The sequence below is a fragment of the Podarcis muralis genome, chromosome 13, assembly GCF_964188315.1.
Source record: "Podarcis muralis chromosome 13, rPodMur119.hap1.1, whole genome shotgun sequence".
NCBI classification, from domain to species: Eukaryota; Metazoa; Chordata; class Lepidosauria; order Squamata; family Lacertidae; genus Podarcis; species Podarcis muralis.
This window is the reverse complement of record NC_135667.1, coordinates 41,576,074-41,595,865: the sequence shown is the minus strand read 5'-3', so window position 1 is coordinate 41,595,865 and position 19,792 is coordinate 41,576,074. Positions and strand designations below refer to the sequence as shown.

Sequence of the window (19,792 nt, the reverse complement as noted above, 5' to 3'; positions counted from 1 at the left end):
TCCTTCAGGTACACAGGGCCAAGGCTCTTTAGCGCTCTAAAGGTCAGCACCAAAACTTTGAATTGTGCTCGGAAATGTACTGGGAGCCAATGAAGATCCTTTAGGGCCAGTGTTATATGGTCCTGGCGGCTGCTCCCAGTCACCAGTTTAGCTGCCACATTCTGGATTAGTTGTAGTTTCCGAGTGACCTTCAAAGGTAGCCCCACGTAGAGTGCATTGCAGTAGTCCAAGCAAGAGCTAACCAGAGCATGCACCACTCTGGTGAGACAGTCTGCAGGCAGGTAGGGTCTCAACCTGAGTACCGGATGGAGCTGGCAGGCAGCTGCTCAGGACATAGATTTGACCTGTGCCTCCATGGACAGCTGTGAGTCCAAAATGACTCCCAGGCTATGCACCTGGTCCTTCAGGGGCACAGTTACCCCATTCAAGACCAGGGTTGCCCACACATGCCCGCCCTCTGTCCCCCAGAAACAATACTTCTACCTTGTTGGGATTCAATCCCAATCGATATATAAAACCATATATTCTAAATACACCACAGTCTCTGCTGTCCTTCATTCCAAGGAAACGAAACCCTGAGGAAAGCACAGGCACCCCTGATGTCTCTCGCCGCTCAGAGACTGAGGTAGCGCCTCATTAACAATGGAGGAGACCAGAAACCAACAACAAAAATAAGGTAACACGAATCCTACATTTATTTTTTAAAAAAATAGAATAATAGGCTCCCAAATACCGCAACAATAAAACATCCTCATCTTACAGAGGGAAATAACCTAAAGGGATAAAAGTCCTCAAAATATCCAAAGCGTGTTCAGAGATTTCGGATTCAAGGATTTCACTTGCTCGTGCCTGCACATCAAACTGTCGTTCACGGCGGAGGAGCCCGGGGCTAGTGAGGAAGTTGGCAATCCTTGAACCCAGCCCTTTGCCCAAAATGTTGGCTTCCCCCCAGAGAGCTAGAGCCGCGCAGAGCCAGCTAGCATCTCCTCATCCCACTGGCCAGTTGCCAGGAGACTGTGAAACCTTGGGGGAAACGAATTCGCGGGTGTTGTCGCCAGCAGCATGAAGGCGCACATGAAAATTCTCCCTTTGATGCAACTCCTGTGGGACAGTCATCTTGCACTTTTAATAGTTGCACTGAAGGGCGTTGAGCATTTCTGAGCGAGGAGCTGAGCATGGCGGGTTCTCTCTCCCCCCCCCCCCATCCTGAATTATACGAGACTGCTTTGAAATAACTGCTTTGGAGATATATATATTTGTAGCCAGTTAGGTACGAGCTGATTCCCTTTGCAAGGAAAACACCCTCTGAAATGTACTGCCCTTGGGATTCTATTTTTAAAAACAGACATGCTGTCTCCTTCGGGGACCAGAACTCTGAGCATGCTCAGAAACCCCCGGCCAGCGGCTCAGATCAACTTTTAAAATAATAATGAAAAAATTGTCAAGTCTCTTGTGGAGAAAGGGAAGGTGCTGCTGAGGGAGGTTTGTGTGTGATTGTGTGTGTTTGCGTGGCGCTGGGAGTAGCGTGGTATTATTAGAATGTAGGTTTCAGCAAAGATCATTTTTATTTAACCATAGGGCACAGCAGTGCTAACAATAACGAAATGTTGCGAAATGGCAGATCATACTTTAATTTCAGTCCTAAGCCTGGGAGCGGCATTGCAAACTTCCAGCAAAGCCGACTCTTAAAGGTGCAGGAGCCCAGAAAAAAACAACAACCCATCAGGCTCTTATACTCAATGCTAGAGACAGTCCTCCTTGCTGAATTTGCGCCTGCCGTCGTGCAGCTGTAAATGGCACAAGGACTCTTCCTTAGATAAAGAGCGTCTCCAGAGATCCCTTTTATTTTGCAGCCCTGATGATTTGTGCTCATGATAGTGTCAGGCAGTGGCGTAGCGTGGGTTGTCAGCACCCGGGGCAAGGCAAGTAATTTGCGCCCCCTAACCCATGGATTTGTGCCCCCTAATCCGTGGATTTGCGCCCCCTAACCTGTGGATTTGCCCTAACCCCAGATGTTGCGCCCGGTGCGGCCGGCCCCCCCTGCACCCCCCACGCTACGCCACTGGTGTCAGGCAGACCCTGCTTGCAAGACTTGTTTTTGCACCTGCAAACGTTTCGGGGCAGACCTATTGCTTCAATGCCCCGTAGCTTTCTGCGGAAATCCTGTAATTTTACTTATTGCAAATGACGGAATCGTAGAGGGTCATCTAGGCAGGAATCGTTTGTCAAACTCGGGCCTCAAACCCATGAACCTGAAATTAAGGGTCTCGTGTTGTTCTACATGTTCTGTTTTATCTGTATTTTTTCTTACGCTATAGCCAGGGCTGGCCCAGCCATGAGGCAAGGTGAAGCAAACACCTCAGGAGGCAGAATCCACAGGGGCAGCAGATCCTGATGTCAATATTTATACAGGGCCAGCCAGCGGTGTAGCGTGGGTTGTCAGCACCCGGGGCAAGGCAAGTAATTTGCGCCCCCTAACCCCTAACCTGCTGCCGCTGCCAGCTTCTTCTTGCTGCTGCCTGGGCTGGGGTATTTACGGTAAGGTAGCCACGGCGGCGGGGGCGGGTCCGTGTCAGGTGATCTGAGGCGAGTTGCCGCTGGCGCTGCCGCCCAAACGACGCCGCTTGCCCGGAGGAGGAGGGCAGAGAGGCGAGGAAAATGCAACATGGCCCAGCAGCTGCAGCAGCGGCGGCGGCGGCGGGGCTGTGAGGAGGGGCTGCCTGGCGTGCCCTCCGCGGCCCTGGCGGCGGGGACCGTGGCGAGCGCCGAGAGCCGCTGCCAGCTCGTCGGTTCCGCGAGACATGGGGCTCTGCTACAGCCTGCGCCCGAGGCTCTTCGGCGACTCGGGAGGCGGCGAGTGCCCCCCCAGATGTTGCGCCCGGTGCGGCCGGCCCCCCCTGCACCCCTCACGCTACGCCACTGGGGCCGGCCCAACCAAGAGGCAAGGTGAGGCGACAGCCTCAGGCGGCAGAATCCACCGGGGCAGTACAGTATATCCCTATGTCAATCTTTCTTTCCCCTCTTGTTCCTGATGTACACCTCCCCTTGCCCTTTCTTCCCTGGAAAGCAGGGCTGGCACTGGTTTTTTTTAAAAATAACTTTTTTATTCAAAATTAAAACAAAACATATTATCCAGAAACATATCATCCTTATTTCCCCCCCATTTTTCCTCCCCCCCCGAACCCACCCACCCCACCCCCGACTTCCCTCAGTTCCAGTCTTTGATTTCTCTAGGAATGCTGTTTTCTGCATGTTACACAGTTGTATAGATCCGCAAACTATTTAGCTGATCATTATCAATAAAAAGTTTGGTTTATTCAAAACCAGCCAAGGAGTCCAGTTCGCTTTGTTGCATCTTCAAATACTTTGTAAAGGGTTCCTATTCATCTTTAAAGTCACAGTTATCCTTGTCCCGTAGCTTGTATGTCAGTTTTGCCAGTTCTGCATAGTCCATCAATTTTTCTGGCCATGATTCTTTAGTTGGGGTTAGGGTTAAAACAGTGCTAACTAAAGGGCTGGCACTGTTTTAGGGTCTGTCTCAGGTGCCAAAATGTGTTAGGCTGGCTACAACGCAAGAGTGCCCCTCGGGATGACAATAACAGACCCTCCAAGTGTCCCTGTTTTCCAGAGACAGTCCTGGATTTACAGAAGCCATCCCAGTTTATGATTCGATCCCAGAATATTCCACTTTTCCTTAGGACATTTCTATTTTCATCAGAGAAGTGTTGGTGGGTATGGAGTTATGCGACCCCAGAGCCACGGAGATAAGTAACTATACAAACTTTAATTTCTTTTGGAAAATAATATTTATTACTTTTCCAACAATTTAAACACAACACTACCCAAAAAAAGAACAATACAATACAATACAAAAACACTACATAACACTGACACATTAAACTAACATAGCCAAACAAAAATATACAAACTTTAGAAGACGTCTGAAGGCAGCCCTATATAGGGATGTTTTTTTTAAAAAAAAAGTTTAATGCTTTATTATCTTTTAATATTATGCTGTTTTTAAGTCACATTTTAATGAATGTTTTATATTTGCTGTTAGCCGCCCTGAGCCCAGTTTTTAAACTGGGAAGGGCGGGGTATAAATAAAAAAATATTATTTATTATTATTTATTATAATATATGTTGGGAGTTGCTCAGAGTTGCTGGGGCAACCCAGTCAAATGGGTGGGGAATAAATAATAATTTTTTTCTTATTATTATTATTATGGAATAGGACATACCTATTTTCCTCGGAGGATTGTTGGAGGGTATGCAATAATGCAATACTGGGATTGCAATACTGATGAAGCAGGATTGTGTGAGATCTAGTCTAAATCCACCACAAATGCCCTACTACTTCTTCAATGACATGATGGAGAATACTCCTGCCCCCCCCCCAAATAACACCCCAATAGTCTGGAGGGGCCCAAAGGTGCCAACACTATTGTTCAGTTAAGGTGGCTGACTACTAAAAGAGCTGGGGGATTTTGCCCCTTTAATAGCTGTGTCAAAGAGGGGCTTTGTATGATACACCTTCGTATGAATAGCTGAAACGGCCCCTGCTGAAATTCCCTCTTCCTCATAACTATTAAGGGGGCAGGGACCCTGTTCTCTTTGGCAGCTGCCCCCCGCCAATTCTAATCTGCCCCCCTCACTCCTCTCCAGCTAACGGTCCTGTGGCTTTGTAGCAATTCCACCAAATTGGCCCTTCAGTCTCTACATTCTCCCACCTCCAGGTAATGAATGATTCCAAGGAACCTTAATTGGCTAAATTTGATAGCGACGGACGTCAGGTTTCAGCTCTAATTGACCACAAAACCATAGGCCCAGAACGGAGCCAGCGCGTTTCTGCTGCCCTGTGCCAGGCCCCCTGGGGCAAACCAGAGTCATTTGCCACCCTCCCTTGGGCACACGGAGAACTTGGCTCTGCTGCCCATGGAAAGATTTTCTGTACATCCAGCTCTGTAAGATTTATGTAAGTTTCATCAAGGCCTGGAACATTGGGGGGACGGGGACAACAGAGCATGCACAGAGTGTTTTCCTGTCACCATTGTAGCCTCAGATCAATCTAGCAACTTTATATAGCTTCTGGTGAATGCTGAAGACACAGATCTTTACTCTGGCTTTTGACACTTGGGGTGTATTTTTGGTGGCGCTGTGGGTTAAACCACAGAGCCTAGGGCTTGCCAATCAGAAGGTTGGCGGTTCGAATCCCAATAAGGGGGTGAGCTCCCGTTGCTCGGTCCCTGCTCCTGCCAACCTAGCAGTTCGAAAGCACGTCAAAGTGCAAGTAGATAAATAGGCACCGCTCCGGCGGGAAGGTAAACGGCGTTTTCGTGCGCTGCTCTGGTTCGCCAGAAGCGGCTTAGTCATGCTGGCCACATGACCCGGAAGCTGTACGCCGGCTCCCTCGGCCAATAAAGCGAGATGAGCGCCGCAACCCCAGAGTCGGGCACGACTGGACCTAATGGTCAGGGATCCCTTTACCTTTACGTCATTTTTAGCTGTTTTTAATACTGCATTTCAATGTTTTAATCTGGCCTGGGGCCTTTGGGTGAAGAACAGGCAAAGAAATGGCTCAGGACCACAATACCTCAAGGTCTACCTCTCTCCATATGTACCTACCTGGACCTTGAGATCATCTCATGAGGCCCTTCTTCGTGAACCCCCTTCACAAGAGGTCCAGAGGGTGGCAACACGAGAACGGGGCCTTTTCTGCAGTGGCTCCCCGTTTGTGGAATGCCCTCACCAGGGAAGCTTGCCTGGCACCTTTATTATGCACCTTTAGGCACCAGGTAAAAATGTTCCTCTTCAACTAGGCTGACTGACATCTGATACCCTTTTTTAAATGTGCTGTCGGAAGGGGGTTATGGGTTTGTTTTTGTTTTGATTATATATTTTGTGTTTCTTTCTCGTACTTTATTCCCCCCCCCCCAATTTTTTTATTGGTTTTCACACTTATCACATAAAAAAGATACAAAAGAAAAGAAAAACATTACAATACAAAAAACAAAGAAAAACACATAAAAAAGAAATATTACTTCCAAATCCTAATTTCATTACGTTGATAACTGACTTCCCCGAATCCCCTCTAACTGAATTTCATTATCTTACCTGTTTAGCAGTTCTCCAAATTCGTATTTCTAATAATATTAACTTCTTTCTTTCTCGTACTTTAAAAGTTGTGAACCACCCTGAGATCTACGGATAAATACAAATATAATAAATACAGTGGACGCTCGGGTTGCGAACGTGATCTGTGCGGGAGGCACGTTCACAACCTGCAGCATTCGCAACCCACAGCGCCGCATCTGCGCATGCGCAGGTCACAATTCAGCTCTTCTGCGCATGCACAAAGCGTAATTTTGTGGTGTTGCGCATGCGCGAGCGCCGAAACCCGGAAGTAACCTGTTCTGGTACTTTTGGGTTCGGCGTGGTACGCAACCCAAAAACGCACAACCTGAAGCGTCTGTAACCCGGGGTATGACTGTAATCATAATAATGATAGCAACACCAACTTCCATCCAGAGTTACCGACTTTTTTAAAATCAGCCCCATCTCTTGTGCAGCAAGCATTGGCAAATGGTCAGTGTTAAGTTGTGGGTGAACATATCAGACGACACAGCGATTCTGCAAACAGCTCTTGTTTATTCACAGGCCAGGACAAAACTGAACTGAAGCATTCAGTCAGCCTGCTTATATAGAGCTCCAGTACAACGTAACTGTAACAATTTCCTAAAACTATCCAATCACCGAACGTCACTTTCGATCCCTTATTTGCATAACTACCTACAGTATCCCCCTGCTGGCCCAGGGTGAGAACTTCAGTACATAACACCCAGCCTTAACTCTATGCCAGGTATGGAGAACCTTTGGCTATCCATAGTTGGCTGAGCTACAACTCCCATCAGCTCTGGCCATGCTTGCTGGGGCTGATGGGAGTTGTAGTTCTGCCACATCTGGAGTCCCAAAGCCCCCCCGCACCTGTTTTATGCCATGAAAAATGTCCCTTCTCAATTCAAGCAGATCAAAGTGGTTGCTAAAAGCTCAGGAGCTGCCAAGGGACCTTTTTTTAAAAAAAAACCTCTGATCTGTGGGTAATAGCTATTCCCACACTCATCAGGTTTCCACATTAGATAGTTTGGCTTTCTATCTAGGCAGCCGTCATTTTCCCTCGGTCTCTCGGCTTTCCAGGCCCATCAGGCTGACTCCTTCTGATCTGCGCACTCTGCAACACGGCTAAAGCTCCTTTCCATCTTGTTCCAAGCGACACGCCTCGCACAACCAAGGGGAACGATACAAAATGCGCGAAAACGATTATTTCATTGGGGCAAAACATGACAGTATAATTGCTCTCGAATCAGCTTCAGCCCAGATCAGTTTTGTAGTTTCTGTGTGTTCACTGGCTTCGGTGGATGAAATAATTAGACCCAATTGCTGCAATTGAGAAGCAATCTATATGGTCGGTGCGGCAAGGTAGGAATCGCATAGGACAGCTTTCTCCTTTGGATTGCTTCATCCACAGAAAACTACCATGACAGGTCTATCCTAGAGCTGTCCCTGAACACTTAGGGCTCTTGTTTTTCTATATGCAGGAAAGTGCGTTTATGTACGTGTTGTATTCAGACATCTGCAGAATGAACTAGTACAATCCCAAGAGGGCTGTATTTTCTTGGTGTTGAGATCTGACTGTATGATCTGCATCTGCTCACTTATGCAGGGAAGTTGGTCCAAGAATAGTAAGAGATTTTGTTCGGTGGGTCCCAGGCAGCAAACCCCTTTCTATTAAACCTACTTTTATGATGAACTGAGTTCTGAAAACATTCTTATTACCCTCCCGTAGGTAGAGACTGCAACGGGCACTAAAACGTCTTTAAAAACACACACAACCTATTCACTGCTTCTTTGCCATCAAAACACCTTTTGTTTCCAACTGCTTGAGCTTAAAACCAAAGGAATGATTGTATGGCGTCTTGGGGGTGGCAGGGTGGGACAACAAGAGGCAGGGTTGCCAACTGATGGGGAGGAAATGCCTGGGTGTGATTTTGCAGCATGGAGATCAGTATTACCACCTGCTGATTTCTAGACATATCTGCTGCTGAAGATACACCTACAGAGACAAATTCAGAAGTTGGCAACCCCTAACAGAGAAGGCAAAGTCATCAGAGCTTAAGCCGTAACTAGGCTTTGTAAAATGTGAATGCTTGCTGAAATGTATAGATACTCTTTAGCCAAGGAAGCTAGTTAAATGGTTAAGAAAATAACCAGGAAATCCTAGGTTCAGTGCTATGATTCCCAACTGACCAAAAAAAAATTGGTTTAGGGTGTTCTTATGCCTTTAACAGGACACGGGTGGCGCTGTGGGTTAAACCACAGAGCCTAGGACTTGCGGATCAGAAGGTCGGTGGTTCGAATCCCCGCGACAGGGTGAGCTCCTGTTGCTCGGTCCCTGCTCCTGCCAATCTAGCAGTTCGAAAGCACGTCAAAGGGCAAGTAGATAAATAGGTACCGCTCCAGCGGGAAGGTAAACAGTGTTTCCGTGCGCTGCTTTGGTTCGCCAGAAGCGGCTTAGTCATGCTGGCCACATGACCCAGAAGCTGTACACCGGCTCCCTTGGCCTATAGAGCGAGATGAGCGCCGCAACCCCAGAGTTGGTCACGACTGGACCTAACGGTCAGGGGTCCCTTTACCTTTAACAGGAGTTTGGATGGCAGCCGAAAGCTGGTTTTTTTATGTATATATAAAGCATGACACCTGCTGATGTCCAAGCCGTGAGTTCCTGTTAGAGGCAGAGCCATAAACTAAACCAGTCATATACTATCTTTGAGCCCCACCTCCCCAGATGAAAAACGCTTGGCCTATCTTACTAGGCTGTTGTAAGCATTCCTGTGACGTCAGTAGTTTTAAGCACACCGAGCAACAACAGGAGGAAATGCTACGCGGATAACTATTTATTTTGCACCCACAAGAACTCGCCTTCCTACCATTCCTAGCTACGCATCTTGTTCATGAGGCTGCTGCTGAGAAGGGTTGCCAGATTTTGAACCAGGTCCTGCACCTATGCCTTTTGAAAGCAGCTCCATCTGTTTGTATTAGCAGGTGACTATGCTACTATGCTAATTCTTGATGCCGAAGAATGGATGCTTTTGAGTTATGGTGCTGGAGGAGACTCTTGAGAGTCCCATGGACTGCAAGAAGATCAAACCTCTCCATTCTGAAGGAAATCAGCCCTGAGTGCTCACGGGAAGGACAGATCCTGAAGCTGAGGCTCCAATACTTTGGCCATGAGAAGAGAAGACTCCCTGGAACAGACCCTGATGTTGGGAAAGATGGAGGGCACAAGGAGAAGGGGACGACAGAGGACGAGATGGTTGGACAGTGTTCTCGAAGCTACCAGCATGAGTTTGACCAAACTGTGGGAGGCAGTGGAAGACAGGAGTGCCTGGTGTGCTCTGGTCCAGGGGGTCACGAAGAGTCGGACACGACTAAACGACTAAACAACAACATGCTGATCTCTGTACCAGCAAAAAGCCTCGGTTTCCGAGTTCTGCACATCAAGCAGCTCTTAAAGGGTGCAAGAGTAAGCCAGACCGGGTCACTTTTTCCAGTTAGTTGGCAACCCTGTTGCCAAGATGATAAGGAGATGAAGGAGTGTCTCCTGCCCTTGTCTCCTGGAAACGGTTCCTGTTTGCCTCCCAAGCACCAGGGATCTGCTTGGGAAAATGTATTGTCATCTGAGCAGTTAGCCGAAAGCTGTTTAGCCCCCCTGACCCAAGAAACCCCAGGCAGAGACCTGGGAGGTGGAAAGGAAGGTTTCTATAGCAAATGGTTCTTCTGCCCTATAGGCAGCGACTGACGGGTTTTCCTTTTGTCTTCTGGGGTGCACCACTGAGCCTTCCAAATGCAAATAGACGAGGGGGAAATTGAGAAGAGAGGGAGGAGAAAAATACATTTGCTGATTGGGAAGTTATTAAATATTTAAAGTCACAGAGCCCGCCGGCCTTTTAGACTTTCCATATCTACAAAATGACTCACATATATATATAGACAGAGAGAGAGAGAGATCCTTAACTACCCTCCCCATCTCTCTCTAGTGCTTGACACTGAGGAAAAAAATCAGGTGTGACATTCAAGGTGTGACAGAGCATCCCATTAAAAGTTGAGAATCTGTGCTTTAAAATCACATGCTGTTTTCTTTCCTTGACTATTTCTCTCTCTCTTTTTCCTCCAAGAGAAGGGGGTGGGTTTCGGTGACACTGTGCATTGTGGAGGGGAGTAAAAAAGGTAATAAGAGCAGACTATTCTCAAAGAGCATCTTTTGCAACACAGCATCAACAGGTATTGCAGCATCTCCCAAGGTGAGGCTGATGATAAAACAGGTAGGAGAGTATGGAGAAAGACTCTGCCCCTTCTGCCCCCCTCCGAAAGGAAAACTCCCCTTTCCTCATCTTTTTGTTCTTATTTCCCAGTTATATACCTGATTATGACCTTCACTCCTCCAGTTCTGCCACCCTCAACCATCCAAGGTCTCTTCCCTCCCTAATTGACAGCATTATTATTATTATTATTATTATTATTATTATTATTATTATTATTCTTCGTATTCCGCCCTATACCCGCAAGTCTTGGGGCGGTTCACAAGTTAAAATCACAATATAAAAACGTAAAATACATAATAAAAACAAAAACATGAACAGCCCCATAATCCCCCTCTCTTTATGCTGTTTCCACCTTATGTCTGGAACGTCTAGACATACCTTTGATTACTTTAAAAGGGCATTTGACACATTCATGGAGGATAAATGTATCAATGGCTGCTAACTATGGTGACAGTATGCTATTATATAACATATGGGGGACAAACAGCAGGAGCGGACTTTGGTCATATGGCACTCTGAGAAATTTAGGCAAATTTAGACTTCACAGAGAGCCGCCCGCATGTATATTAGCTATTGTGTATTATTCCCCTTCAAAATATGGTAGGCCAGCCCTTCTGAGTATGTGGGAAGGGACTTTATGCTACAATTCCCAGAGCTTCCTGGGAGAAAGGATTGACTGTTGGGCCGGCCCTCCCATGAGGCGGACTGAATCGGCTGCCTTGGGTGGCGGAATCCCATAAGACATCAACCCCCCAACAGGGTTGCCCTCTGACCCTGGTATTCTAAAGCATGGGTAGGAAAACTAAGGCCCGGGGGCCGGATCCGGCCCAATCGCCTTCTAAATCCGGCCTGCGGACGGTCCGGGAATCAGTGTGTTTTTACATGAGTAGAATGTGTCCTTTTATTTAAAGTGCATCTCTGGGTTATTTGTGGGGCACAGGAATTCGTTCACTTCCCCCCCCCAAAATATAGTCCGGCCCCCCACAAGGTCTGAGGGACAGTGGACCGGCCCCCTGCTGAAAAGGTTTGCTGACCCCTGGGAGTATTCGTTCTCACAGTGAGTAGTTCTCAGAGTGGCCTAACAGATACCCATGGGAAGTGAGACGTCAGTACGCAAGAGAGCTTTGCTCACCTGTGTTTCCCAGAATCCTCTGCTACACAGGAGCCTGCCCTCACTATCCCTGACCACTGAATACTTTGTTGGCTGGAGCTCATGGGAAATGTCTGACAACATCTAGGGGGCCACAGGTGCTCCCCCCAGATGTGGCACCATGGCTCCGTGGCTGACACACAGGGTTTGCTTGGAGGCTGAGGCAACGTCTTAAGGATTCCGTAAACTTGAAAACCACTGCCTTATCTTACCTCCTGACTTTTCCCTTAAGGTAAAGGGACCCCTGACCATTAGGTCCAGTCATGGCCGACTCTGGGGTTGCGGCGCTCATCTCGCTTTATTGGCCGAGGGAGCCGGCGTACAGCTTCCGGGTCATGTGGCCAGCATGACTATGGTAAGCCGCTTCTGGCGAACCAGAGCAGCGCACGGAAACGCCATTTACCTTCCCGCCAGAGCAGTACCTATTTATCTACTTGCACTTTGACGTGCTTTCAAACTGCTAGGTGGGCAGGAGCAGGGACCGAGCAACGGGAGCTCACCCCGTCGCGGGGATTCAAACCGCCAACCTTCTGATCGGCAAGTCCTAGGCTCTGTGACTTAACCCCTGCTTGAAATGCTACCTTTTCTGTGTACACAAGGAAAATGAATAGGGAAATGAGCGAGTGCCACGCACAAAGAAGCCTTCGCGCATCTTTTGTTGCTTACGTTCCTGGAGCATGCGATTCAATTGCCTCACTGTAGATGCTGGGATATGAGGTCTAAACCTCTGTTTATGGGGAACAAACCCAGTGAGAAGGCAAAGAACCCTCATAAATCCTGGAAAATTCCTTGGGCCTTAAATTTGGGCACAAAAACCTGTTTTGAATGCTAGGGCTCAGAAGATGCAACGCCATAGTGAGGAGAGTGCTCTGAGCATGTGAAGAGTGCATATTTTTCATCGCTTTCCCTAACACTTCTAGGACTGGAGATCATTTTCCCCACAGGCTTGAACCTCTGGCTCCTCTTACTGCTGAAGCCTTGGCTGTGCGCACCCCATACATGTAAAGCACATGACGCCCCACAAAGAATATTGGGAACTACAGTTTCCACCACCCCAGTGCTTAGCTTATTTTTGTTAGTTGTTATTTTGTTCATACTGATTATAAATGTCGTTATTGTGAATCATATAACACAGCTTTTTCTGTAATTGTGATGTTTAGCTTACATTTCAGCTGCTGTTTCGTTAAAGAGGGTTTTATGGATTGCAATTGAAGGCCTGGGACAGCTCCTTCAATAGATAGAGCATGAGGCTTGGTCATCTCAGGGCTGTGGGTTCAAAAATCATTGAACTGCAGGGGGTTGAACTGGATGACCCTCAGAGTGGTTCCTTCCAACTATGCGATTCCGTGAAGTTTCATGGCCACCTGTATTCACGAAATTCATATCCAAGGTTGAGAAGGGTAGAGCTTCTAAACCTCAGCCTTGACACCTTTTGATTCAGACCTGCAGAAACTTTTCACAGCCAAGATCTGGACCTGTCTAGGCAGAGGAGCAGCCGGATGACAGCATAAGAAGGCCTAGGAGCCAAATGTCCTGTTTCAATGCAGACGCCCGAGTCCACCAGCAGGGCCAGAGGGACAATAGTCCTCTCCTGCTCTTGTTCCCCGGCAACTGGTATTTACAGGTATTTAAGTTCCAGGTTCAATTCCTGACATCTCCAGGTAACATCTGGAAAGACACTGCCAATCAGTGCAGCCCTTACTGAGCTTGGTGGACCAATGATTTGACTCTGTGTAAGGCACCCCTTAAAGGGACGTGGGTGGCGCTGTGGGTTAAACCACAGAGCCTAGGACTTGCCGATCAGAAGGTCGGCGGTTTGAATCCCCGTGACGGGGTGAGCTCCCGTTGCTCGGTCCCTGCTCCTGCCAACCTAGCAGTTTGAAAGCACGTCAAAGTGCAAGTAGATAAATAGGTACTGCTTCAGCGGAAAGGTCAACGGCGTTTCCGTGCGCTGCTCTGGTTTGCCAGAAGCAGTTTAGTCATGCTGGCCACATGACCCGGAAGCTGTACGCTGGCTCCCTCGGCCAGTAAAGCGAGATGAGCGCCACAACCCCAGAGCCGGTCACAACTGGACCTAATGGTCAGGGGTCCCTTTACCTTTACCTTTAAGGCACCCTTAGTGCAAAATATGGTTTGAAGCTCAACATAAAAAAAAATGAAGATCATGGCCACTGGGCCCCATCACCTCCAGGCAAATAGAAGGGGAAGAAATGGAGGCAGTGAGAGATTTTACTTTCTCAGGCTCCATGATCACTGCAGATGGTGAAAGTAGCCACGAAATTAAAAGACGCCTGCTTCTTGGGAGAAAAGCAACGACAAACCTAGATAGCATCTTAAAAAGCAGAGACATCACCTTGCCAACAAAGGTCCATATAGTTAAAGCTATGGTTTCCCTAGTAGTGATGTATGGAAGTGAGAGCTGGACCATAAAGAAGGCTGATCACCAAAGAATTGATGCTTTTGAATTATGGTGCTGGAGGAGACTCTTGAGAGTCCCATGGACTGCAAGAAGATCAAACCTATCCATTCTTAAGGAAATCAGCCCTGAGTGCTCACTGGAAGGACAGATCCTGGGGCAGAGGCTCCAATACTTTGGCCACCTCATGAGAAGAGAAGACTCCCTGGAAAAGACCCTGATGTTGGGAAAGATGGAGGGCACAAGGAGAAGGGGACGACAGAGGATGAGATGGTTGGATAGTGTTCTCGAAGCTATGAACATGAGTTTGACCAAACTGCGGGAGGCAGTGGAAGACAAGAGTGCCTGGGGTGCTCTGGTCCATGGGGTCACGAAGAGTCGGACATGACTAAACGACTAAACAACAAAGGCAGCCGTCTCTGTTCCTATGACGACAGCCTCTCCCATTTGTGTGACACTGTGTGTGTGTTTGGGTTGTGATTACTCAGCAGCATGAGAACTGCACTTGACACATGTTCAGAGGCACTGTATTGTTCACTTAGTCCAGGGCTGAGCATTGACGTTATTGAAGGTTCAAGATCTGAGACTGGGCAAGGTGTCTTTCTTTCCTAGTGCGTGCCTTAATATAAAACGTCGCTGTGTGTGTATAGTTAAGTTTGGTTCTACATTACATACTCCTCTTGTGGGAGAGGAAAGAACTCTCAAACCATTTTGGGCAATTTGGCACATTTGTCTAAGTGGAATACCAGCATTATTTTGGAAGGCCAAAGCAGCAAGTATTGTGCACTGACTGAATATTAGATCCCGTCCTTTCTGAATATCGCACCTTGTGTTTTAACTCTGATTTTATTTTTTTCTGGAAACTATCAAATTTTCAAGCTGTATATATAAGACTATCGCTAACATCTGGCCTGAAGAAACTTCTCCTGGTTTGTCCCCTGAGTGACTAAACTTGAAAAGACGAATAAATAGCAGCAAAGTTATTTAGCCAAAAATATGGATAAATATGGATATATTTGTGTGTGCCGCACATAGCTGCCTTAAAAGCAGCTGCTACTTATCCCTATTTTATTCTTATTTATCCAAATAAATAAATATGGACAAATAAGAATAAAATAGGGATAAGTAGCAGCTGCTTTTAAGGCAGCTATGCGCAGCACACACAAATATATACTCAAGATCGTATTGCAGATTAGTTACCCTTCGTAGCTCACAATCAAGATGGCAAAAGGGGAATTTTCTCCAGCATCGCAATGCATACCTATGGGCGAAAGTGGCGTCTCAAACTCCAACTCCAACTAGCAATTGTGAGCACACAGCTAAGGTCTGTGGCCCTTTCTTCTGGATTAATTTGGGGGTTTTTAAATTTTATTTTCTGAGTACCAAGGTGAGCTTTGGTGTATGTGGTGGCATCCCTGTTTTTTTGTGTTTTTTTTGTTAAGCACTGCTGAGTGATTACTGAGGGGAGGAGGCATATGAACAAAAAGAGACAGAGATGGATCTGTAACTGGATTCAACATGAAAAGCAGTTTCTGCGGAGGCCGGTCTTAATTATGAAATTCAATTAGAAAGCGTCAAGAATCCTTCCCTGCTCTCCCTCTGGCAGGATTAACTAGTGCTATCACAAAAGGGATGGTTTGATTAAGAAGGAGCTGATGAGGGAGGCGGGGGTGGGGTGGGGCAAGCCCAATCTGCATTTTAGTTTTCATCATCTTAAGTCAAAGTTAAGTGTATGCATATATTTTAAAAAATAAAATAAAAAAAATCTGTACAACCCAGACTCCCTTCAAAATATCCTAGGAAGTAGGGGAAGACTTCCAAATATCCCCAAAGGATTCTCTCTCTTTAAAATAAAATTAATCACAAGGGACACATATCAACTGATTCCTGAGCTTTATGTCCCAAGCTGCATTCATCTTCCTCTTTTAAAATTAAAGAGACATACGTATCAAATATTAAGAACGAAATGCGGTGAGTTCCCAGGGTCAGTAAGGGAGGAAATTCTTTCTAAGGGCTTTCTTCTTTGCTCAGTGAAATTGACTGAAGCTGCAACCCAAGGGGGGGGGGAGTGTCTCTTTGATCTCTGTGGGATTTCTGCCTGAGTAGGAATGCACAGGATCCCACTATGATCCAGTGCACACCTGCCTGGGAGTTAAGATCCAGGTGAGCCTTACTTCTGAGTAAGCATCAGTTCTGCCTCCCAGGAAGCTTCAGGAAGAGCTGGGGTCCTATAGGAGAGTTGAAGGGTTCTTGACATTGACCTCTTTCCTTTCCTTTTCCTCTCCTCCCGTCCCTCTTATTTACAGATTATTTTTTTTTTTGGGGGGGGGGGTGTAAGAGGAATCTTCCTTAAAGAAAGAATTTCCAGAGGGCAGGAGTCTTTAGTCTGTCTCAGCACAGCCCAGGAAGAGTCTTGTGGCAGCTGAAAGACTTAACAAATTATCTTATACAGTGGCATTAGATTTCCCGATCTAGAGTTTGCAGACTTTTCAGATGAGTTTTTTGGGGGGTGGGCAGGCGGTGGGGGGGGGCGGGATATAAGGAAGGAAACTGAGCCACAAACTGCTGCTTAAATATTAAAGGATGAAAATTATCTATATCTGTGTTGGGGGGGGGAGTGGCAAGATACTCTGGGGTACCATTCTTCCCTGAGAAGAGGAGCTGGGAAGCATTTGGAGAGGGTGGGGAATGATGTGTAGCACGGACCACCCCTCCTTAACTTAATCGGAGTGCGGTGGCATTTTTGAAAAGGCACCCCCCCACACACACCATGAAAGTGCAGTTATCTCAGAAGGTCTGTAAGCCCTATAGGAAACATCCCCTCCACAGCTGGGGTTGCTAGTGAACAAGTAACACAATCCTATGCATCTACTCAAGAGTATGTGACACGAGACTCTTAATCTTGGGTTGTGGGTTCGAGTCCTGCATTGCAGGGGGTTAAACTAGGTGACCCTCAGGGTCCCTGCCACCACATTGCAGGTCTATGATTCTATAACTCCCATATGTGTGTGTGTGTGTGTGTGTAGATAGATAGATAGATAGATATTAGACTTCTACAAAATATTGAAATGGATATGGACAACACACTATTCCAAACTCTGGGAGAAGTGGACTGCCCCTTTCCTCATCACATATGCACACCTGGATAAGTTAAAGGTACCTTTCAGGTTTCCTAGCATACAAAGTGAGCATCTTAGCAAGTGAAGGGCAAACGAAAAGAACCATTTTAGAAATAAAATAAGTGTAACTGAATTAACTTTTTGGTCTCGAAGCACTCGGCTCTTTATTGAACCACTTCCATGTCCCTGATTATTTATATTATTTGATCAGCTGAATATCTGAAGAATGACGGAATCGAGTTACAAGAAACTAGATTCAGACTTGGCACCGGGAAGAACTTTCTGACACCGTTCAACAGTGCGCCAGACTCCCAACAAGAGGTGAACCCTCCTTTTCTTGGAGGTTTCATAGATGATATACCGGTAGTTGGCATTCCTGCATTGTAGGGGTTGGGCTGGATGACCCAACTCCACAATCCTAGCATTAAGTTTTGGGAACGGGATCGAAAGGTTCTGAGCCCTCTTCCAAGGCAGAACTGAGCCACGGTTAGTGCTGGTATTTGGGGCTTTTGGGTAGACAGTCCAATTTCATGTCTACAGGGATAATCTACGGAGGGGCGTCTTCTTGCCCTAAAACACTGCGTAATGTGGGAGCGCATGATTCTTCCCTCCACCCCCATCAGGACCCCGAAGAGAGACCCCCCAGCCCTCTTCCCTACCTGTCCGTTCTTGCACAGGTCCGCCCACATGCTGGTGCCGTCGCCTCCGCGCATCAGGACGTGGTAGGTGAAGAAATAGGTGCCGGGGATGTTGCACGTGAACTTGCCCGTGGTGGCCTCGTAGTTGTTGCCCAGGTTGGTCACCACGTCGTCGAATTTAAGGATCTCGTAGCCCTCGTGCGGGTTCTTGAGGCCTGCGTAAAAAGCCACGCGGGGCACCGTGGTGTAGGTGGCCGTGCTAATGGCCCCGTTGCCCAGGCCCGGCCCGGGCAAGCCAGGAGGGCCCGGTTTCCCGGGGTCCCCTTTCTCCCCCGGGGGCCCCATGGCTCCCGGTGGGCCCGGTTCTCCCGGAGGCCCCGGCGGCCCGGGTTTCCCGGGCCTCCCGGGCTTGCCTTGCGGCCCTTGCACCAGCGTGGAGGGCGCGGGGAGCCCGGCGTGGCCGCTGCTGGCGAGGGTCTCTCCCGCCTCGGTCCGGATGGCGCTGGCGCTGGTGGTCTTGGCCAGGTAGGGGTCGCAGACCATGCGGCACGTGCCCAGCATCTCGTAGTGCCCGTCGATGCCCACCGAGTTGACCAGCACCGGGATGAGGACCACCAAGATCAGGATCATCACCACCCCGATGGCCGCGGCCACCAAAGTTTTGCGCCCGAGGCTCAGCCGCTGCCGGGGCTGGACGCGCTGCCTCCCCGGGGTAGAAATGGTGACGGGTGGGCCGGGCGACCTGGCGAGGAGAAATAAAGGGTGACAATTTGGGGGAACCGAAACAAAACAACCACAGACGAGGTGGAGGGAGGGGCGAGGAAGCAGCAGCAGAAGAAGAGGCAAGAAGAAGAAGAAACTTGAAAAGAAACCGAGGATCCCCCTTTAGGTGGCGAGGAGAAAAGAGGAGCGCGCGAGCGCGCGTAAAAAACGAGACAGTCCTTGTTCCCGGTCTTCTTTAATATCACCCTTAAGACGGGATGCTCTGGGGTGGCCTTTTTATGCTAGACTCCACATGGAAAAGGGTTTTTCTTCTTTTCGGGGGAAGAGGAGAAAGAGAGAGAGAGAGAGAGAGAGAGAGAGAGAGAGAAACCCCGAGAGGGAAGAAAACAGCAGAACAGAAAGGAGAGGGGGGAAAGAGAGAGAGGTCTTTTTTCCCCAGCTCCTCTCTCTCTCTCTGCTCAGTACATCTTAGTAAGATGCTATCATTGATTTGTCTCTCTCTCTCTCTTCTCTCCCCGCTTCCCTCCCCTCCTCACTCCATCCTCCTCCACCCCCTTGGAGGGGGGGAGGAGAGAGAGAAAGGGAACGCGAGATGATAGGGCTGAAAGGGAGACGCAAGAGGCATTTGGGGGAAGAGTTTGCGCCCCACCCCACCCCACATCCTCCCCACCTTTAAGGCCAAGGAAGGGACGCTGGAGCGGGGAAAGTTAGGACAGGAGTCCCTGGGCAGGAGGTCGCTTCCCTTGTTGTTGTTATATTTGATTTTGGTGGTTGCTAGGTTAAGCACCCACTTGAAATCGAGGGGAGTGTATCTCCAGGGGCTAGAGGGACTTTGGTGATGTTGCCTCGTCAGCAGCTGTTGCCTGGAGAGAGACGCACCAAAAGAAAGAGGGAGAGCCAAAAGTCTCGACTCGAGCGGGATTTCTTGCCAGCCTTTCCAGTGTTTGGGCATTTTTTTAAGACCCGAAAGGTTGGGATGGGGGTGTTGGTTGGTGGGAAGAGCCTTTCCCGATCCCAAATTTCAGGGAAGGTCACCTTCGTCAAGGAAGGAGTAGTTAGGATGGGTTCTTGCGGAAAGGCTGCGGCTGAGTCAAAGCGAGGGTAACCTTCACAAGCCCACAGACGATATTCCGAAGGTTTGCTTATCAGAGCGCCTCAAAATGTTTGTGTATGAATACGTGTGGATTCACGATACACACACACATCATTGCCCCGAGGAAAAAAGTTAAACCCTACTGCATACACACAATACCTTTAAAGCACACTTAAATCACATACTCGCCCGAGAATCCTGGAATCTGTCGTTTACCTCTCAGAGCTACGGTTCCCAGGACCCTTAACAAACTAGAGTTCCCACAGCAGAATGT

The 19,792-nt window shown here is 48.1% G+C and overlaps 1 protein-coding gene across 1 annotated transcript in view; it reads right to left on the bottom strand.

Annotated features, from left to right (window-relative positions):
- Positions 1-18,429, bottom strand: part of C1QL1 (complement C1q like 1) — a 44,114-nt gene extending 25,685 nt beyond the window's left edge. The window contains exon 1 of the mRNA XM_028703320.2: positions 17,724-18,429. Within this exon, the coding sequence (XP_028559153.1) occupies positions 17,724-18,332 (609 nt within the window). The 5' untranslated portion in view covers positions 18,333-18,429. The remainder of the gene's footprint in view (positions 1-17,723) is intronic.
- Between the last annotated feature and the right edge of the window lie 1,363 nt (positions 18,430-19,792).